Source organism: Theileria parva, chromosome 2 (genome assembly GCF_000165365.1).
Source record: "Theileria parva strain Muguga chromosome 2, complete sequence, whole genome shotgun sequence".
Classification (NCBI taxonomy): Eukaryota; Apicomplexa; class Aconoidasida; order Piroplasmida; family Theileriidae; genus Theileria; species Theileria parva.
In genome coordinates, this window is record NC_007345.1 from 1,693,657 (window position 1) to 1,715,188 (window position 21,532).

The window sequence follows — 21,532 nt, forward strand, 5'->3', positions numbered from 1 at the left end:
CTTTAAACCAAAGTTTATGTGTATTTTCATAAGCAGCGTAGCTCAGAGGGAGAGTGGGGGGCTCATAACCCCCAGGTCCGTGGATCGAAACCACGCGCTGCTATTTTATTTTTATTTAATTCTTCTACTCCCACTATTTCTGAAAAGGGGAAGTGTGTTAATTTTGGCCAAAAAATGCCAATTCAGGCTGATTCCATCGTTACGGAATCCAATTTACGCTTCTACTACAGTATTAATTTTTATTTACTCCATTATCCATTAATATTATTAGTTATCTAAGGAGTTTTATAAAATTAATTTTAATGTGTACAATGTAGAAAACTTTTGCCCTATTAAGGACTTGGTAAGATGGATAAGTTACGAAGGTTCGTGGTTATCTAAAATTTTGGATTTTTTACTGATTCACTTCTTCAGACCCTACCATATTAAGGAGAAGAGAGATCTCACTTACTCTTCACAAAGGGGACACTACTGATGCTGCTGAAATTTACCTGAGATGGCAAGTAATATTTTACACAGATTTTTTGTCCCTAAATTTACATTAATTATTGGTTAGACTTTTGAAAGTTTTGAAAACGGCTTTGAGACTCTTTGTAACTCCGATTCTGTACCGTTTAAATTCGATATTGGTATTCTTTACTTATTCTACCCCCAAATTTATCTATTTTAAACGTATATAACTTTAATATAACATAAATTCCAAATGTGTAACAAACGGTTTAGGTGCTATATATAGCAAAAAGATATCACTGATGCAGTTGAGTGGTGATTTTAGACCAGTAGAGCGTGAGATAGTGTTTGACATAGACATGGACGACTATGACGAGTTTCGAACATGTTGTTCTGAAAAGAAGGTGTGTAACAAGTGCTGGAGGTATATTAAGATCGCAGTAGAGTTGATTACGAAGACTCTGAAGGAGGACTTTGGGTTTGTTGATATTCTCTGGGTATACTCAGGAAGGCGTGGGATCCATTGCTGGGTGTGTGATAGAGCGGCCAGACAATTACCTGCCGAGGGAAGAATCTCAATCATCGAGTATCTAAACCTAATCTCAGACGGCTTCGCCAAGAAAGTTAACCTCTATGCCGTAGACAAACATCCTCTAGTTCTCAGAGCCTTTCACATTTGTTACCGTAACTTCAATCACCTTCTCTCAGAACAAAATTTTTTCTATCACAAACATCACATTAAATCACTACTGGACTATGTACCAGAAAAATACTCCAACGTTAGAAAATCTCTAAATAACTGTCTCGAAAACTCTCAAAGTATTATTTACTCAATAATTCATTTAGTATATCTATATAGCTAACTCATTGGGAAATAACAGTGTAATGTTGTAGAAAGGTATAGTTCAGTGGATTTTTTTAACAGTATTTGTGACATGTTGAATTTGGTACGACCCGAGGATTACATTGGGAAGGTGGAATCTGGCGATTTCCCTGGCTTTTTCATGGAGATTGTTATTGCGTTCTCTTACCCGAGACTTGATGTTAATGTCACCAAAGATATGGGACATTTGCTAAAGTCGCCCTTCTGTGTACACGCTAAAACTGGTACTTTATAATTACTATTCCACATTATAACAGTAATAATTTGGGTTTAGGGAGGATATGTGTGCCTTTGGACCATGAAAATTTGGATAAGTTCAATCCAGAATCTGTTCCAACCATAGGTATTCCACTATTATACGACTCTGGGACATACTTTACACTAGTTTAACAATTATATATACAGTTAACTACATAATACCCATTGAGAGACGTTGAAATAGTATAAATATTGCAATAGAGAGTTTGATTAATCATTATAATGAGGGAGGAGATGTGAATAACTCGCCAATATCGCAGAATCTGTTGTATTTCCGGGAAAAATTTCTTAGTAAGTGTTTGTCAAACCTAAAGAAGGGTAACTTTTAAATTTATTTATTGAAATTTAGGGAAGGTAAATGGTGTCGAATTCTAGCCCACACATAACTTAATTTTTTCTACAAATCTACATGTTTTCCTACTAAATTATCCTTTTACATATTTGTTTTATTTTTTAAAAGTTATCTTTCCTGAATTTTATCGAAAATGAAGTACGTTGTTGTTATTGGGGGAATCATGAGCGGAATCGGAAAGGGCACACTCCTGAGCAGCATCGGAGTAGTTTTGCGCTCTAGAAACATTTCAATGTCCGCTGTTAAAATCGACCCTTACCTAAACTTGGACGCAGGAACTCTTTCGCCTAACGAACATGGAGAGGTACGTCTTTTTAAATATTACATCCTCAGGTTTACGTTCTTGACGACGGAGGAGAAGCTGACTTGGATTTGGGAAATTATGAAAGATTCCTCAACTTAAAATTAACTAGAAGTCACAGCCTTACCTCAGGAAAGGTTTATAGCCGCGTTTTCGATAAAGAACGTAGAGGAGACTATTTGGGAAAAACTGTTCAAGTAACTTTTAACCATTAATTATCCCATTTACTAGTTAAATATACTTCATTTAGTACTATTTTGGCTATAATTAGTGTTAACAATAGCTAAGCATATATCTGATAAAGTGTGTATATGTGTTGTAGGTAGTACCTCATATAGTCCAAGAGGTGATAGAATGGATAGAGGAAGCTTCTAGAAAGAATGTTGATAGGAAGGGTTGGCGTGATCCTGAAATATGTCTCTTGGAAATTGGAGGAACAGTTGGAGACATTGAGTCTGAGGTGTATGTGGAAACGATCAGGCAATTAAAGCTCAAACTAGGAAACGAAAACGTCTGTTTGTGTCATCTTTCATACGTTCCAATTGTCGGACGCCAAGACGAACAGAAATCTAAACCCACTCAACATTCGGTTAAAGTATTACTTTAAGCATCACTTCTACTAGTTATTCACTACTACCCAGTAACCCGCAGTTGACTAAATAATTTAATTTTTAGGCACTTTCACAAAGAGGTTTACAACCGGATATGATATTTTGCCGCTGTATGAATGAGTTAACAAGCTCAACTAAGGAAAAGATTGCCTTTTTTACACAAGTCAAATTCAAAAATGTATGCACAACCCCCTATTTTACCCATGACTAATAACTGTTCAGGTCATCAGTGTACACAATACATCTGATTTATATCGTGTTCCACTAATGCTTGATGAACAACATGTTGCGGAATCCATTCTTGAAGTATTTTTATTACTTTTACCACACATTTACTACCCAGTTTACATACTCTACCACACTTACATATTTTACACAGATAACATACAGATTTACATATTTGTAAATATTAAGCATAGTAATAATGTTTGATTAGTTGTTGAATTTCACACCGAATACTGTTGATCCAATGCCAATTGAGTATTCATTGGAGCATTGGAGTCGATTTTGTGAGAATCCGGAAAACGAATCTGTTACAGTAGGGATTGTGGGAAAATACAGTGCCTCAACTGACAGTTATTTATCAGTTCTGAACGCATTAAAACACTCGTCGCTCGAGTGTAATCTTAAACTCAACATCAAATGGGTAGACTACTCCCAGTTTGAAGGTAATTTTTGTACTGTTAATTCACACTTTCAGATTACAACTCTGAAAAATTCAAATCTCATTTTAAAGATCTAGACGGAGTTCTCATCCCAGGTATTATTTTACTACTTCCTTCACTAGTTTTTTCATTGTTTAATATTTGAAAGTTTATATATTTATAGATAACCTATCATATAGTTATATAGTAAACCTAATACACCATAACTACATGACCCGAATGGGTAATAGTTACGGATATGGTAGTGAATTAAATATAGGAGGGTTTGGAACGAGAGGATTTAAAGGCAAAAAGATGGCAGTGAGGTACTGTAGGTTGAATAAAGTGCCGTTTTTGGGGATATGTTTGGCATTGCAGTTGACAGTGGTGGACGTGGCTGAGGAGTTTGAACCCAAAGCATGTCACGGCGAGGACTCAAAGTCCCCTGAAAAGTACCACGTGGTAACTTTGATGCCTGAGTTCTCAGGAAAGGATAAAAAAGGTGGAACAATGAGGCTTGGAGCACTTGAAACGAAGCTGGTAAAAGGTACATTAATCTACAGTCTATACGACCAGAACGAGACGATAGTGGAAAGGCATAGGCATAGATACCAAGTGAACCCGGCTTACGAGGAACCATTAGCTAAGCACGGAGTGGTGTTCTCAGGAAGAGATCCAGCTAAGGGAAGAGTAAGTGTAGTTGAACTTAAGGATCACCCGTTCTTCCTATGTACCCAGTTCCACCCAGAGTATAAATCTACTCCAATAACACCCAGCCCCCCGTATTTAGGCTTCATCCTTGCTTGTAAAAATAGGCTTAAGGAAAGGCTTGAAAAAAATAACGGAAAGCTACTCCCCGGATCATCCTACTACCACTAATTTACCCCTCACACAGTTGAATATTTTAACCGCTTTCCAAACTAATTTATACATAATTATTTGTTATCTAGAATTTCATATCGTAGAATATTGTCAGTAGAGAAGTAGTGATGATAATGCCATAGTGTGCAGTGGAGCCTGATAGAAGTAAGAAAAGCATAAAAAATATTTTATAAATAATGGAAAAAAAGCTAAATGGGATATCAGTGGACAAAATAGATCCATTGGACCCCGAGGTAAAAGATAAGTACCAGTTGTTCAAGGAGGAAATCACCCGATCGGCGTTATTCTCATTAAGGGAGAGGATTCCTCAAAAAATTCTGTATTTTAACTCACTAGTGGTATTTTAGCGATTTTATATTTTCATCTCAACCTTTAGGCTGAAAACTCCAAAAATGGGTGCATTTTCAGCTCCAGTGACCTAGATCAGGAATCATATAGATGTCTGGTAAACCATGATGTCGATTCCAAAAGGCCCAAAAGGACCCATGATCAAGTAATTTCATATTTTCATTTTTATTTCACATTATTCTCAGACCACTGACGTCTTTCTACCTTCACATAAACAAATCTTCGCAGAACTCGAAAAAATCAAACTCGAAGCTTCTGAATTAATTGAAATTGTACCATAGACTACTCATTTTACATATTTCCCATTATTCTACTACTTATATCACCGTTAATTACTTAGTATTCTATTCAGTAGCACTTAGTATACATGTGATGTAATAGATAAGTAACATAAAGCTGTGGATCCAGTTAAATGTTCCCCGAATAGAGGACGGGAACAACTTTGGAGTTGGGATTCAGGAAGAAGTAATACAGGAATTGACACGAGTTGAAGATACAGCATTCAACTTATACGACGCTATAGTCAAGTATTATATGGCAAGGTATTTTTTAACACTCACAACCTAATTTTATTAAATCTATATCAATAACATTTTCTGAAATATTCTATTATAGAGCCAAACTATCTACAAAAGTTATAAAATACCCAAACGTGGATGACTACGGAGAGGTAATTTGATCACGATATTCATTTTTCTAGGCAATAAGAGAATTAGACGAAAAGGAATGGATACATATCAAAATTACCAAAGTTGATATGAGAAATAACTATAGCATGTTATATGATTTACTTTGCAAGGTATTCTATCCTACACATAAATATAATACCATATATACTCTCGTCAACATCGTAGAAATAGTATACCTAAAAGTATACTATACTAATAGTATAATCTTATATATGATGTAGAATTGGGAAAAGGTTGTGAAGCCCAAAAGTGAGGACGGGCGATATCGTATGACCTTTTAGCCAATTTTTTGAAAATTCCTCTGAATAAACTAATTTTATACTATTTTAATAATACACATTATTCTTAATATATCCACAAAATCATGGATTCTACAGTTTACGATTTGTTATTCCGGGATAAAATTGAATAAATAAATAAAATTATCTGAAAAATGTGCAAAATAATGGATTTTAGAAATATTTTAAAGTGCATTTAGAAATAATATGTGATTTTTGAGTATACAATGAATATATGTGTAGTAAGAAACCCTATACACATCACTAGAATTCAAATGTGTAAAAATTTTTCAATGGAATCCTGTTAAAAATCAAGGATATAGGCCTAAACTAACATTTTAGTATTATAGGGTAATTTGTTACTATGCACCCTGGTTCCCTTCTCAATTTAATAGTTTGTTGTTGAGTTATTTTTTAATTTAGTGATTTCATCTTACACATTCATTAAAAATCAACATGGGTAAAACAAGAACACCTTTATGCGGATTTCGTCGCAGAAACAAGCAGAAGGAATCCTTCGAAAATAACAACATGGAAAACACAAACCAAGAAAATGACGACGAACTCAACGTAGGAAATGAAAACCTAAATTATGAAAATTATAATAATAATTATGGAGAAAATAACAATGAAAATAATGAAAATAACAACAATTATGAGAATTTCGAAAACAACAATGACCAACACATGGATGTCGACTCAGGTGAAAATCTTTTGAACCTAGAAAACGAAAACTTCGACTACAATGGAAACGGTAATGAAACAGTCAACAATGAGGATTCTGAGACCCTTAATAACCTTTTGGGTAAGATGGAAAACGAAGAAGTTGACTTGGAAAACATCAAGAACCTATCACTTACAATGGACAACAACACAGAACTCACAAACCTACAGTCATTTGTATCAAATAAGCTTACCGAATTACTGAAAAAGACAAGTTTGGGAGAAAAATGCGTGAACTCCTTGGCACCACTTTGCACAGGCCATGAACATGGACCCTTGGATAAACTCCTCAGCCTGGGAAATGGATGCCTACATGAAAACCATAACACACTCAACAACAATGAGTTTCAAGTACCAGAAAAGGAGGAATACAGAGACCCACCCACTTTACCATCTGGCATCAAGTTTGTTGATGACTTTAACAAACTACTTGACAGCTGGGCTGATCAACCATCGCAAGGCAACAATAATTACACTGCCAACTTGTTCAAGCTATTCAACTTATCGGCACTCTTGAAACACTTGGGAGACCCGCGCTACGTAGAAATTTTGAACAAATTAGGAGTTAACAACTTGCTCAACTACCCAGACACCAATAAGAAATGGGACCAAATTCTTCTCAACTGTGAAAACACAAATGAGAAAATGGAGTACGCTAAACACCCACTACCTGACTTACCAAATCCCAAAGCTGTTTCAAATTGTAATACTAAGTTGGTTGATTTACCAGAGCTGGATAACAACAACGTTGATGAACATGCCTTCAAACTCTACTGGGCATATACCAACACTTGGCTCAACAAGATGTTTGGCCCATCACTTCGCAACTCACACAAATTCGTACAACCTACTAAAAATTGGTACATGAACATGGAACGGGCTTCCCAGTTATTCTTTTTAAGACTCTCAAAGACGCTTTGCTCTACTTAATTTAACATCAAATAATCTCCTACTCTTATCCATATATTTTTATATACAATGAAGATGACTAGTACTAAGTAATTTACATATTTATGAATCTGTTCATTATAAAATATAATATTTAATAAAGGAATTTTCAACATATTTTGTACAGAAGTAGAATGTATGATAATTCGTAATTCATGGTATGGTATATAGGGTATAACGGTAGTATTATACAAAGTATACGTTATCTACGTAATATATCTAAAATAGGCATATATACTAATAGCATATTTAAAATTATAAACCATGTAACGATTTGAGTTTAATAAAATGAATATACCATAACATATCAGAATACCAACAACGATATTCTAATAGCTTCCTGATTGAGGATAATAACTACTGTGATATTCTAATGGTATATCTAAAACCCTTAGTAGTAAGTATTAGGAAAACCCAGAATTAATATTTATCGCATAAAGTTAAATGTCAGCTTCTCCTCCGAGTGGAGAAAACACAGACGATGATGCTACTAAGAAGGTCGCATATGCTTTGGTTGGCTTCTCATTACTTCTAACTCTTAGGGTTGGTATGAATGGAGCTCCTTTCTCCATAAAACGATTTAAAATACCTGAGCATTTATTCAGTCTTTACGTCAGTAGAGTTCATAACGCAATAGAACTTAGTGGGCTTGTTGGCAATACTCTTGGCACAATTTATACCTTTATCAAAAAAGAATGTGAAAAGGTATCTATAGGAATTCACTGGTTATTTTTCTTTATAAATGTAGTTCTATTTTTTGTATATGTGACTGGTGGTGAAGAGGGCCATCTAACAGATTTTTACTGGGCGTTGGCATTTTCGGCTTTTGTATATGGAATGAACATTCCTTTCAGTATGAAATTAGGAGGAGATAATATAGTTTATTTTTTAGCCACCATTCAAGTCTCTGGTATATTTACTTCAGTTTATCATTTTATATTTTTGAGGTTATTTGGTAACAAGAGGAAGTATGACACTGATTTTCATATTATTACTTGGCAGCTGTTTTTGTCAATAATAATTACAGGAGCATCTGCTTCAGTTTGGACAAAAGTCTATGTTGGTAATGGCGGTAATGAAACTGAAAAATGTGGTAAAAACGAAGATTCTAGTGGTGATTCTTTTCATGCAATATCACCGATGATAATGTGTATTTTTGCTCAGGGTGTTGTGTACGTTTTTTATCCAGCTATAGCACCAGGTCTACTAGTGGATTTTAGGCATGTCAATAAGATAGATCAGGCTCTTCTTATTATGGCACCTATTCCATACATCACTATAGCAATTCTCGATGCAACCAATGAAACAAAGGTTTACTCACCTAAGAATAAATGGGAAGGTGGAAAGGAGTATTGGCATGGAACTTTGCTATTTATTCCAGTAATGTGTATTTGCGGATTTTTATTTATCAGGGCACTTCACTATCCCTATTCAGGAGCATCTTTAGCTATTGTAAATAAACCTGGTATGGTTGGTTTCCTTACAATTTTGTTTTATGTAAGTCATATCGTACTACTTGCTGTAGGATATGCTGGTGTAGGGCCAAACTGGAATTCTACTGGTTCCACTGTAAACGGCTTCCTTACCAATTTGTCTATGATACTACTGATTTTTCTGGCTGAGGGTTATATTAATGAATTCAAAAAACATGATAGAGCCTATTGGCCAACAACTGGATTGTCCAATAGGAGGGCATTTGGATTTTGGTTTGATAAAGCACTTCAAAATGGATTCAAAAATCTTATGGCAATATTCACTCGTGATCTTAGAAGAGATCTGTTGTCAGCACTTGACTAGAGTCAGTCAATAACAATTTTAATGTACTATATAAATAATACTATACTAATTAATATATAATACTAAAAATATATAACGAGGTTTTAAAATCTTTTTACTCAAAAAAAATACCATTTGTGGAGATAAGCAAAATCTTATTAATTTGTCCAACATAGTGTGTAAAATAAAAATCATTAACTTAATTATTTTTTTATAACAATTGTAAAATTAAGAAAGTTTTATAGTAATTAAATTAAATAATTAAAATTATATCTAATTATATTCGAATATTTCGAGAGATCTAGACAATTTGTTGAAAAACATAAAAATTGACATTATTCAATTGTAAATATCTCTTAAAATTATCATAATCCACGATGATACTACTTCTATAGACTATTTAGTAAAAAATATAAAAATTTAGAGTTACTTAACTAAGTATAAAAATGTCAGGACCGGAGAGTGAGTATCTGTAAAAAAAATTTTTTTTATTGAAACGATTAAAGCTTTTTCTAAAATTTTAATATATTAAAGACAGATGTATAAGAATGCTAAATATCTAATTATTTAAAATTTTAGACTAAGATTTCGTGAAAATTTTAATAAAAATTTATAAGGCTTGTTTTGGCCTATAAACCAAAGGTCAAAATAAAAAATAAAAATTTTTAAAAATAATCAGAATTAAAAACTAATAGGTAAAAAATTAAAAATTAATTCTGAAAATAAAAATATAATTTTGTATATAAAAAAATTAAAAAATAAAAATAAAAAAATATATTAAATATAAAATATATTTATATAAAGAAATAAAAATGCGAATAAAATGTATTATATATATATTATAAAATAACTAAAAAAGAAAGTAAAGATTGTATATATAAACATAAAAATAAAATATATATAAATATAAAGAATTAAAATTATAATTGAAAATACAAAATATATTTATATATATATATTATTTTGGTATTAAAAATTATTAAATAATGTATATTAAAAATTAAAAAAAATAATTATAATATATATATATATATATGAAAAATTATAATTAGAAAATAATAATAATGAATGTAATAGATATATAATTAATAAAAAATAATATAATAATTAATATAGATAGTATTAAATATTATTTAAAGGTTAAACAAAAAATTATTATATATTAAAATGAAAGTATATGTTATAAAATAAAAAATAAAATTAAAAAAATATATATCAAAATTTGAAATTTATATATATGATAATGTATATAATTTTAGTATTAGAAACAAATTATTAATATATATATTTAAACAAAAATATTGAAATTATAAACAAAAAAATTAAATTAATAAATATATAATAAAATAATAAAATTAAGATAAAACAAAAATATATTAAATATATAAAAAATTATGAATGCATAGATTATAATAATAATATATTAAAATAAAATGATATAATATATATAATAAAAATAAAAATATTTTTATAATATATATATATGTACGATTAATTCTATTGTTAAAAGAATTAAAAAATATGTATATTAAAATAGAAAAATTATATGTGTTATAATGAAATAAAAATATAAAATATTATTTTGATATCTATTTTAATTAATAATGTTCATAATGAAAATAATTTTATTATAATGTAAATAAAAAATATATTTAATAAATTTGGATAATACATATAATTTAATAATACTAATCAATAATTAATAATTAATAAATTAATATATAAAAGAATAATATATATATTAATTATATATATAATAACATAATTGAAAATAAATTATATTTTAATAATTATAAATAAAAAATTAAATTCAACATAATTATATATATTACCAATAAATTATAAACAAATTATAATAATAAAATTATATATATATAAATGAAATGTAATATACTATTTATAAATTAATAATATAAATAAATATAATTAAAAAAATTATAAAATATATGATATGAAATTATATTAATATTTGAGTTATAAATTACATATAAAAAATTATATTAATATATATATAAGGATTAAAAACAAATATATAAATATATAATTACATTATTAAGTATTTATTATAAAATATCATCATCTAAATAAAAAATAAATACATATATATAAGAATTAATTAATAATATCTAATTCATTTTTTTAATTAAATAAATATGTTATATATTTAAATATATATCGATAATAAATGATTAAAATTATATGTCAAATGATATAAATTTACTATACTATTAAATAATTAATATAATTTATTTAATATTAATAATATATATAAAATGTAAATTTCAAAAAATTAAAAAATTGTCTATTTGTACATGATATAATTACGATATATAAATTAAAATAATTATTTATTATATTTATTAAAAATAATTTTTATATATTATATATTAAACTAATTTATTTTCATTAATATTTTAAATTCAATAGGTATATAATTAATTTATTTTATTGAACATTTATATATTAATTATAATATAAATAAATGTATTTATTAATAATTAATATTTATTTATTTTTAATATTATATATTATTTTTTTAATTATATATTTATTTATTTTAATTATTTATTTATTTATATATATATATTAATAAATTATAAAATATTTATTATATTCGTATTATTTTTTTAATATTTATATAATTTATATTTATATATAAAATTTTATTATACATTATATCATTCAAATTTATTTTATAATTATATATTTTTATTTTATATAAATATTTATTTTATATTTTATACATAAAATTTTTAACATTTTTTACACATTTCTACATTATTAATATATATATATTTAATTTAAAAAATATTATTAATATTTATTTAATATTAATATTTTTCTGTTTTTTGAAATTTTAATTATTATTTTAAACATTTATATATATTTATATTTTTATAATTATAAAAATATGTGTTAATTATTATTATTAAATTATATTTATTATTTAAATTTATTTAATATGTTTGTCATTTATTTTATAATAATATTATTTTTATTTTTTATAATATTTATACTATTTATTATTATTTTATATTTCAAAATTAATTTTATATAATTTTATCTCATTATAACATATATATTTTTTTATTTTAATATACATATTTTCTAATTTTTTTAACAAAAAAATTAATGATAATTATATATATATTTGAAAAAATATTTTTTTATATGTTTCTATATAAGATACCATTTCTTTATTTTATTAATATCATATATTTTAAATAATTAAATATAAAATTATTATAATATATATTTTTATAAAAATTTTTATTTATATTAATTTAATTATATATATATTCTATTTATTCTTATTAAAATTATATTTATTAATATATATATTAATAATCTGTTTCTAATACTAAAATTATATTCATCATTATATATAAATTTTAATTATATATGTATATATTTTTTACTTTTTATTTTATAACATATACTTTAATTTTAAAATATAATTATTTTTAGTTTATCTTTTAAATAATATCCAATATTATCTATATTGACATATTATATTATTTTTTATTATTTTATATTAATTACATTTATTATTATAATTTTTTAATTATAATTATATATATATATATATTATAATTAATTTTTTTAATTTTTAATATACATTTTTTTATAATTTTTAATACTAAAATAATATCTATAAATATATATTCTATCTCAAATTATAATTTTAACTTTATTTATTTATTTATATATTATTTTTGTTTTTATATATACAATTTTTTTTTTAATATTTTATAATATTTATATATAATACATTTTATTTGCATTTTTATTTTTTATATAAATATATTTAATATATTTTTTTATTTTTATTTTTTATTTTTTTTATATACAATATTAAATTTTTATTTTCAGAATTAATTTCTATTTTTTTACCTATTAGTTTTTAATTCTGATTATTTTTAAAAATTTTTATTTTTTATTTTAAAATTTTATTTGAACAAAATTTCTACCATGTATAATATATATTCAGAATATTATGTAATGTATTAAACATTGGCTCTATTTTTGATATAAAATCTTTAGTGTTGTATATTTCAATTTCCTAAACAAAATTATTATCTTTATATAATACCATATCTTTTAAAATTTTATAATTTTCTTCATTCTCTTGAACAATTACATTTATCCTATAATTATTAACCTCAATGTTTTCTTACCATGGCCTTTGTGGAAAACGTTCCCTTAATGTTGTATAGAGATTAATTTGATCATTTAAAGAGTTACTACTTGATAAATCAAAACAAAATATAACTCCTGAAGGTAAATCCTTCAAAGCAGAATACTAAAAAATAATGAACAAAATATCAACTCACAGTTAATTTTTCGTAAGAATTATAATTCGTATGACCTTGTCGCCACAATAATCCAGGTGTATCTATTATCTGACCTTCAAATATGAAATTATTTACTTTATAAGTTAAAATAGATAAATTTATTCCTCTAGTAGTGAATTTATAGTTGGCAACCTTTCCCTCTTTATTTAGTTTTTTGAAATTATTTTTGAGATTAGACCAACGTAATCCAAGAGAGTCTGAAATAATCTCAACATGGTCCTTTAAATCACTTAATATTAAGCCTTGTGATAATTTGTTGAATAAAGTTGTTTTTCCAACGTTTACATGTCCAATGATTGAAATGATAGGTTTTTCAATATCTAAAACTGGTAAACGTGATAAAACAGTAAAATATTGTTTATAGTGGTCATAAAGATTTTGGAAACTTGAATACAGTGAATCCAATTCAAGTACATTTTCCTTTACGAAATTAAACGCGTCTCTACTCCTCTTTATTTTACCAATTTGTTTATTTATATCATTGCCTCTGAAAATTATCTGTTTTTTTGCCAGTTCAAGTTCACCCATAAGATTATCAAAAGGTATCTTGGATTTCCCAGTTGAATATAGTTCATACAAGCATGTTTTCAACATGGTGTATTGAAACGGGTGAATATACTTCAACAATTGCCCATAAAAATTTGTGATGTTTTTCAGTGGAGATGTAATTGCTTTAACATATAAATCAAGCTTTACTTTAAGTTCACGAATAATTCTCTTCTTGGTGTGTTTCAATGTATGAAGGCCAGTAAAAACTCCCGGTAGAATACTTTTAACATCTTTAAATGGATCTTCTTCAATCTCAGCAGTCTTTACCTTGTTGGAATCGAAAACACTCAGGTCACATTTAGATCCTACCTTGCCCTTTACATACGCTTTTGACCTCACAAGAAATGGTTTAGTATCTACAATTTGTGGCAGCTTTTTAAAGAGTCTCTTTACGAAAAGTCTCTTCGAGAGAGAGTAAACAGTTTCTCCAAGTAAAAATTGCCTATCCAACTCATCTTCTACGGTCTTATCAAAACTTTCTGAAATTGGCTCAGTTTTATCAGGAGATTGATCAGTCTTAATAGGAACAGTCAGATCCTTATAAAGGTCAGAAAAATCTGAAAATACCAACGTTTCACCCAAATTTTCAATAGGAGCTACGTCCGGAAATATATCATAATCTTCTTTCTGTACTTCACTGGTGGAACCAACCTGAGTAGATTCTTGTGCCTGTTCAAGAGAAAACAATCCATTACATATATATTTTTCTAATAATACATTCTTGTTAAAGTTGTTATTTAATCCTACAAATGACAAATTATACTTCCTGCTTGGAATTAAACCTTTATTTACATTTGTTTTAAGATTATTTAGTGTGTTTCTAAGGTTACAAATTCCATCTACTATTTTACAGTTATATGCGATAGATACCCTACTTATAACTGTGATAAATGATAAATAATTTATCAATAGGATCTTCATAAAACAAATATCATCCTATAGTCATTAATTTTGGACTTCCTCAATAATAATGGCTAAGTAACCAGAAAACTCCAACACATTTCTTACAGTAGTACAATAATAAATTATTCTATTCATAAATTACGTTTATGAGTGAGAATCTGAAAATTTAAACGACTCGAATGTTCGACTATGGTGAAATAGGATTCCACTATTTACTCTTTATATTTCCATAATAATAGTCTTAAATTTATGTTTTGATTTGTAAAATATATTTTTATGTTGTATTATATTAAATAAGTTAAATAAATTATTATTTTTTTAAAATGAAGTCCTCCTCTCAGGAAGGCAGATCTTTCTCAGAAGATAAGATTAAACAAATACTTGACATTTATTCAACCAAAAGTTGGGACAAAATATCCTCCGAAATTCCCAAAAATGGACTTAAAGTTCCAGGAAATTCTCAAAAGCTTCCAGTTTATGATGTTTGTAAACTCGGTCGAGAGCTTATGGAATCCTTATCCAAGAAATACGTCACTATCGCATGTAAAAACGATTCAGAGGAACGCTGGCTCCACATTTCTGCTCAAGATCCCTTTATTTATAAAGGTTTGTTCATTTTTATCCCTAATCAATTCTACAGAAGGTAAAAAGTCTTCAACATTTTCTGATAAAGTAGACTCTATGGTAGTTTTAATTCACAACAACTGTGTTTTCAACTGGAGAATGTTCTCTGAACTTATGAAACTAGTTAAAAGTGAAAAGTTAAGAGTCAAGTCAAGTTGCACTGATCTAATCTATTCTGCTTTTATGGAAGTGTTGCCTGGCCGTAAACTTCGTTACATTAACGAGATTAACAAGGAGGTTATTGATTTTTTAGGATACAAGTTATTTCACTTTTCGAAAAATCAAAATTCTTGGGACACTTTAGAGTTGGAGGTGGTTAATTTACTCCTGTCCATAACTTTTGAGGATTATTTAAAAGGAATTTACTCTACATTCATTCAGGTAAACTATTATTAGAACATTTAAATGATTTAGGAGCTTTCAGATGTGATGAATCGAGGAGTAGATTTCTTACAGATAAAGGCTTCCAACATAGCATTACAAATGCTAATCCAAAAACCTGAACAGGAAGAAATCCTTCTTGATCTAATAATAGCAAGGTTAAGCCATAAGGACAACAAAATGTCTTCTTATGTGTTTAAAATGCTTGATACTTTGCTTTTAAATCACAAAAATTTGAAAGGGATTGTGGTCAAAAAGATATTGACCAAGGTTAAAAGTCTACTGCCCAAGTTACAATGTGAACTGGGTAAAGGTTCTCCAGGGGTGAAAGTATCGAGACGCAGGAAGAAAAGAAGGAAACTGACCATAAGTTAGTTTTTTATTATAAACATTTTCATAGACAATGAATCCATACAAATTCTCAAGACCATCTATCGCTGTACACTATATATCTCAAAACTACACTACGCAAAGTAAGATTATACTAAAATATAAATTGTTAGGTCTGATTATTCTATTGTAAATGTTATTTTAAAAGACTTAATTGATATTTTATTACTATTTATAAGTCAGAATTCCACTAACAACGATAAGAACACCACAAATGATGCTACCAAGGCTACCAAAGGCCCAAATGTACTACTATGTAAATACGAGGAATGTGATAAGATAATAAAGACATTATTACTATTTATTAACAAACTATTAAATTATTATAAGAATACTGATGTTTATTCTCAAAAGAAATCACTATTCAACAGCGGAGTAATACAAAACTTGTATGACCTTTCCTACAAGACAAAGTCCAGGTCAATCACCATATCAGCATTAGTTTTAATGTATCATATAAGTCCAAACAGGTAAAAATCTTATTATTTCAAGTATTTTTAGTGATGAATATTACAAGTTACTGTACAATAAGGCGTTCAACATTAGACTTTATGAGTCCACCAGTGTACCCAAGTTCTTGGAACTGATCCAACAAATACTGGAGAAGAAAAATCCAAAAAACTCCATATTAATAAAAAAACTTTTACAAGTTAGTTTAATAACAACAATTTAATTTTAGGTCACCCTTTGCAATTGTAACAGCAATATTAACAGTGATATTATCAACACTGTACTAAAAACCACTAACAATGTTAGGCTATACTCAATCATACTTATGTTCTTTAGGATAACTGCTGGGAGCTTAGACTACACAAACTATCATATAATCCATTTATCATCAGTACACTTGAACGAAAATACAATAAGGATGATGAGAATTATAATTTATATAATGAATTGAGTGTGTTTAGCTCATCCCTACAGCTGGACTACACACTTGAGAAGTATTGGAGGAATCGTCAAAGTTGCAAATTACACCAAAAACCATTTCAACTATACTATCAATCAAAGTTAAATCTACAGAACATAAAAGATTCTCATTCTTTTGATGGTATTAGTGTTACTGATGATATCACTGAACTGGATGAAGATGAGCCTAGTGAGGATTTGAGTGATGTGGATTTAACTGAAGAAGATGACTTAAGTGATGATTTTACAGATACTGACGATGATTCAACTGATGAAGTAGATGAGGATGAATGAAAACAATATATTACATTACTTCTTTTATGTTTAGTGTAATTAATTTGAAGGGTGCATTATTTGAATCTCTATACACAGCTACGTTCTATAAATAATTTAACCAGTTAAATATTACCAGTAGTAATTGTTTTTTATCATTTCCTGATACAATGACATCGCCATTGAAATAATTATTGGTTAATTTGCCTTCAAGGTTTCTAATTGACAGGTCTTTCCCGATGAGTTTTGTAACTTTGGTGTTCTCCTTACAACAAGTCTTAATAAAGTTTACACATGGAAGAGTTTTAATTATATCTACAGACTTAAAAGCTCCAAACGCTAATGTACAGAAAAACCCTAGCAAAAATACTGTTAAAGTAGCAATCCCAGCATTGTTTCGGGTAGGGTTACCTGATGTGCAATTAAAGTATTGAGATATTACTTTGGAAAGTTGTTTTTGAGGTTTTGGTATGTATCCATTCTGATGTTTGAGACTCCTGAACAGTTTAAATCATGTGTAAACTTACTTTGAAAGGGTTTGAAGTGAATCCTAGGAGCTTCTTTTTCAGCAAATAGGGCTTATCCTTGAACTCTTTTAAGGATAAAAATTTCTACACATTGATATATAATTTGTTCCTTACACTCATTCCATCTTTAAGGTTTTTAGACTTCATGTAAATATATTCCTATATTTTTTAATTAGAGTTTAACACTACCTTTGTTTTTCTATCCTCTAGAATAGCCCAGAATCCATAAGAATCTAATTTTTTCAGCTTCAAATCCTTATAGTTATCCTTTGTAAGTGTACCATTATCAGATATATTCTATTTGTAATGATATATAGGTATTATTTAAAATTTAACAAACCTTCTGGGTAATATATGATCCAATAATGTCACCAGAGTTTCTAAAAAAATTAAAATTATGGGAAATTACCTATCAAAAAAACATTTTGAGGACTGAAACAGTGCAAAAACACTGAGAACTGCTAAATTACAATATTTATAATCGAAACTTCTGAGATTATTTATGATACTCATATTTTACAGAGCCCTAAGATTCCATAAGAATTAGGGAAATAAGAAAATGTGAAACATTACCAATATCATACAGATAATAGAAAGAAAAAAAGTGAGTTTTACATACATTCTTTCCCTCAAAAAAATTACCATACTAAATATTGTCACCACTTAATTGTTGGAATCACAGGGAATAGATTGTAATATACTATGGAATCTGATGAAGGATACATATATAAATCTCCTTCTGTAGTTTGGCCCCAAAAAGGCTTACTTTTATACGGATCTGGAACAGTTTTATACGTTTTCGACTACAAGTTGGTTAATTTCTACACACTGTTAACTTAGAGAATCCAAATTATCCAAAAAGTTACAATATTCTGAGCCAAACCAATTTGTTCGGAGTATTTATGTATGTGTAATTTTAAATTAAAAATTTTAGATTGACGAGGATTCAGTTGTAGTTGGGTTTGATAACAAGGTTTTTACCGTTTATGACAGCTCTTTTAACGTATTATTAACTAGGTAGGATTATTATTTAATATTCTATTGATATAGAAAATTTAATAAAAAAATCTCATTTATCGCATTATCTGAGGGCAATGTCATTATCTGTGATTTCTTCGGGGATGTTTCCATTCTGAAATTGGACTTGGATTCTATTAAAAGTTCTAAAAATAGAAACATTGACTCAAAATTGGCAGAAGAAAAGAATATTAAAGCATCAGAAGATACCACTAGGAACAAACTAACTAGTGGCAGTGGAGATGTAATCGTTCCCTTTTCTCATTATAGTACCATAACATCATCAGTATGTTTATCACCCTTATTAATTTCTCAATTTTAGTTGATCTACAATGATTTACTGTTTACTGGAAATAAGGATGGAAAGATATTCGTCAATTCTTTATCAAATTTGCACGAAATAAAGAACATTTACTTATCACACAAAATGTAATAAAACTTTTAAATAACGTCTTTTAGGTCAATTAGTTGTTTGGATGTAAGGGAGGATTTGAATTTACTACTTTCTCTATCCATTGATGATACCATACGGTTTTGGAATATTAAAACAGGTTTGGAAGTGTACAGGATTATTATTGAAAATATGAAATGCTTAAGTTATTACTTTAAAACTAGAAGAAATTTGATCATTCTGCTTTGCTTGGACGAGATTCTTGTAATCAATTTCAGTTTTATTAAATTACAATTACTTGGTTATCAAGTGTACAAATTACCCTTCACAGCCCAAATGTGTACATTTTTAGAAGATACGCTGTTCATAATTGACGATTATTCAAGTTTATACAAAATTGACAGTATTAATGGAGTTGGTACAGATTGTAAAGTAACTGGGAATAAAATAGCAATACCAGTCAACTCAACAGTGTTGGAAAATGTAGTGTGTATTTACAAAGGCGACAATAAATGCAACAAGATAAATATTAAAAAGAATGTTAACGTGTAATATATAATTCTAAAACATTTAACTCCTCTTTAAGATTCTTTAACAAGTTGTTTCCATGTAATTTATCCGATTTATTTTCATTTAGTATTTTTTTAAATTTATTACCCAGTTCACTTTTGTATTCTTTAGATATCTAAAAGTATTTAGTAATTTGATGTATTACCTTGTTAAAATTTAATATATCATTGTTTAAATTTGAGTTGAGAAAGAATTTGACAAAATTTAAAAAGAAGTATGAATGCAGAGTGTAAAAAGTCTCCAGTGGTTCAGTGTCGTTGTTGTAACTGAAACAATTTAGTTTCCCCTCATTGTAAAAATCAAGAACCCAAGATGTGACATTAATACTAGTAAGTGTAAAAGGGAACCAATTTTGTTCATTTCTAGACAATTCTAAGGCCTTTCTTGAGGTTTCAGGGTAGGTCTCAACCATCCATTCGAGTGATAAAAGCCCCAGGAAACCAGTTTTCCTAAAATCAGTTAACGGCATTTGGAACCCTAAACACCCCCAACTATTAAAATCATCAGACTTGCAAACATGCAAAGACTTTGGAAGCTTTCTGTTTTCCAGAACTTTCCAAATTCTCTCAAAATGCTAAAAGTACACACATTAGTATTAATGTATTTGGATTATATTTATGTGTATTACCTTGGCGTGGGTTTTCTCTGAGATTTCTACTAGACAAGTTTCGTCAAATTTCTTTAAATCTGAATAGAATTTACACATTTGTACAACAGAATCCAAAACCAAATGACGATATTTAGAGTCTATATCCAGATTTTTCATCACCAAATCTGTAATTCTTTCATGTTCTTTTGAACCACTTTGTATTTCAGAAAATATCTAAAAAACATTAACTGTGTCAAATAAATATAAAATATGTAAAAAAAGATACGTATGGATTCAGCTTTTCTCCACAATGAGCCTGGAATTCAGATAAAACTTTCGGGTCATGAACTTTATAACTGACAGGTTCTAAATCCTTGAACAAAGAAACGATGATATCAACCAAATCAAGGTCAAGAAGGATTCTTTGAGCTTGAGAGGTTCTAGTCACCAGACTAATCACGTAATCATAAATCCTGGACAACATAATTCATTTCCAAAATGAAAATAGTGTAAAATAACTCAAAACTAAACTACATTCTTTGTAAATCCACCAAATTAACCCCCATCTTACACTCCTGCCTTGTAGTATTCAGGAAGATTTATTTGTTCAGTATATAATAAATTAATTTATTATATACGATCATATTAATCTGGAAGTTCAGTTAAGTATTTATTCACGAATACTTAGGAATTCCATAAATGTGTAACTAACAATCATAATTTGGAAGATCACCAAAATCAAACATTTGATAGTTTTTTATTTTAATTCTTGCCATTTTAACTATGTAGATAATTATGTTGGTTTATTATTTTCGTGAATAAACATATTGGGGATATAAAGGTGTATATTGTGGGCATCACTTTTGAAACTATACTCACTAATATATTTCTTAAGTTTGTATGATTAAATA

General features: G+C 28.1%; 10 protein-coding genes and 1 non-coding gene across 11 annotated transcripts; 8 read left to right on the forward strand and 3 right to left on the reverse strand.

The window, feature by feature from the left end:
- The first annotated feature begins 31 nt into the window (after window positions 1–31).
- TpMuguga_02g00976 lies at window positions 32–103 on the forward strand. The gene has a single exon. It is a non-coding gene; the product is annotated as a tRNA-Met (tRNA).
- An 11-nt stretch (window positions 104–114) lies between these two features.
- Window positions 115–1,966, forward strand: TpMuguga_02g00837 (DNA primase small subunit protein; the record flags this gene model as incomplete). Its single annotated transcript, XM_061305482.1, has 9 exons — window positions 115–229; window positions 318–365; window positions 415–503; window positions 557–629; window positions 724–1,269; window positions 1,345–1,557; window positions 1,608–1,676; window positions 1,793–1,909; window positions 1,941–1,966. Exons 1-9 carry the CDS (start codon window positions 175–177, stop codon window positions 1,964–1,966), a joined length of 1,236 nt encoding a protein of 411 aa, XP_061161446.1. The 5' UTR covers window positions 115–174.
- A 17-nt stretch (window positions 1,967–1,983) lies between these two features.
- Window positions 1,984–4,437, forward strand: pyrG (CTP synthase). Its single transcript, XM_061305483.1, has 8 exons — window positions 1,984–2,247; window positions 2,277–2,441; window positions 2,567–2,839; window positions 2,920–3,033; window positions 3,078–3,161; window positions 3,292–3,523; window positions 3,556–3,615; window positions 3,780–4,437. Exons 1-8 carry the CDS (start codon window positions 2,077–2,079, stop codon window positions 4,376–4,378), a joined length of 1,698 nt encoding a protein of 565 aa, XP_061161447.1. The 5' UTR covers window positions 1,984–2,076; the 3' UTR covers window positions 4,379–4,437.
- Window positions 4,438–4,535: 98 nt separating this feature from the next.
- On the forward strand, window positions 4,536–5,699 carry PSME3 (Proteasome activator pa28 beta subunit family protein; the record flags this gene model as incomplete). The annotated part of the gene is made up of 7 exons (XM_760314.2): window positions 4,558–4,719; window positions 4,758–4,874; window positions 4,915–5,001; window positions 5,111–5,271; window positions 5,345–5,399; window positions 5,430–5,528; window positions 5,640–5,699. 7 exons carry the CDS (start codon window positions 4,558–4,560, stop codon window positions 5,697–5,699), a joined length of 741 nt encoding a protein of 246 aa, XP_765407.2.
- A 249-nt stretch (window positions 5,700–5,948) lies between these two features.
- Window positions 5,949–7,381, forward strand: TpMuguga_02g00840 (uncharacterized protein). Its single transcript, XM_760315.2, has one exon. It carries the CDS (start codon window positions 6,153–6,155, stop codon window positions 7,347–7,349), a length of 1,197 nt encoding a protein of 398 aa, XP_765408.1. The 5' UTR covers window positions 5,949–6,152; the 3' UTR covers window positions 7,350–7,381.
- A 430-nt stretch (window positions 7,382–7,811) lies between these two features.
- Window positions 7,812–9,181, forward strand: TpMuguga_02g00841 (uncharacterized protein; the record flags this gene model as incomplete). Its single annotated transcript, XM_760316.2, has 1 exon — window positions 7,812–9,181. The coding sequence occupies one exon, from the start codon at window positions 7,812–7,814 to the stop codon at window positions 9,162–9,164; it is 1,353 nt and encodes a 450-aa protein (XP_765409.1). The 3' UTR covers window positions 9,165–9,181.
- Window positions 9,182–13,110: 3,929 nt separating this feature from the next.
- Window positions 13,111–15,112, reverse strand: TpMuguga_02g00842 (50S ribosome-binding GTPase family protein; the record flags this gene model as incomplete). Its single annotated transcript, XM_760317.2, has 4 exons — window positions 13,478–15,112; window positions 13,322–13,446; window positions 13,237–13,291; window positions 13,111–13,206 (listed from the first exon to the last, which is right to left on the reverse strand). The coding sequence occupies exons 1-4, from the start codon at window positions 14,966–14,968 to the stop codon at window positions 13,111–13,113; spliced, it is 1,767 nt and encodes a 588-aa protein (XP_765410.1). The 5' UTR covers window positions 14,969–15,112.
- Window positions 15,076–17,626, forward strand: TpMuguga_02g00843 (uncharacterized protein). The gene is made up of 8 exons (XM_061305484.1): window positions 15,076–15,556; window positions 15,591–15,955; window positions 15,989–16,325; window positions 16,356–16,428; window positions 16,459–16,815; window positions 16,847–16,994; window positions 17,025–17,096; window positions 17,132–17,626. The coding sequence occupies exons 1-8, from the start codon at window positions 15,274–15,276 to the stop codon at window positions 17,546–17,548; spliced, it is 2,052 nt and encodes a 683-aa protein (XP_061161448.1). The 5' UTR covers window positions 15,076–15,273; the 3' UTR covers window positions 17,549–17,626.
- On the reverse strand, window positions 17,549–18,965 carry TpMuguga_02g00844 (putative integral membrane protein). Its single transcript, XM_061305485.1, has 8 exons — window positions 18,464–18,965; window positions 18,395–18,434; window positions 18,244–18,351; window positions 18,169–18,213; window positions 18,055–18,138; window positions 17,970–18,024; window positions 17,664–17,938; window positions 17,549–17,633 (listed from the first exon to the last, which is right to left on the reverse strand). Exons 1-8 carry the CDS (start codon window positions 18,565–18,567, stop codon window positions 17,559–17,561), a joined length of 786 nt encoding a protein of 261 aa, XP_061161449.1. The 5' UTR covers window positions 18,568–18,965; the 3' UTR covers window positions 17,549–17,558.
- TpMuguga_02g02150 (WD domain G-beta repeat protein) lies at window positions 18,611–20,088 on the forward strand. Its single transcript, XM_061305529.1, has 7 exons — window positions 18,611–18,658; window positions 18,737–18,863; window positions 18,895–18,958; window positions 18,989–19,071; window positions 19,105–19,357; window positions 19,394–19,500; window positions 19,531–20,088. The coding sequence occupies exons 2-7, from the start codon at window positions 18,757–18,759 to the stop codon at window positions 20,012–20,014; spliced, it is 1,098 nt and encodes a 365-aa protein (XP_061162187.1). The 5' UTR covers window positions 18,611–18,658; window positions 18,737–18,756; the 3' UTR covers window positions 20,015–20,088.
- Window positions 20,004–21,215, reverse strand: TpMuguga_02g00847 (ELMO/CED-12 family protein; the record flags this gene model as incomplete). The annotated part of the gene is made up of 4 exons (XM_760322.2): window positions 20,908–21,215; window positions 20,661–20,855; window positions 20,178–20,606; window positions 20,004–20,147 (listed from the first exon to the last, which is right to left on the reverse strand). Exons 1-4 carry the CDS (start codon window positions 21,103–21,105, stop codon window positions 20,004–20,006), a joined length of 966 nt encoding a protein of 321 aa, XP_765415.2. The 5' UTR covers window positions 21,106–21,215.
- Between the last annotated feature and the right edge of the window lie 317 nt (window positions 21,216–21,532).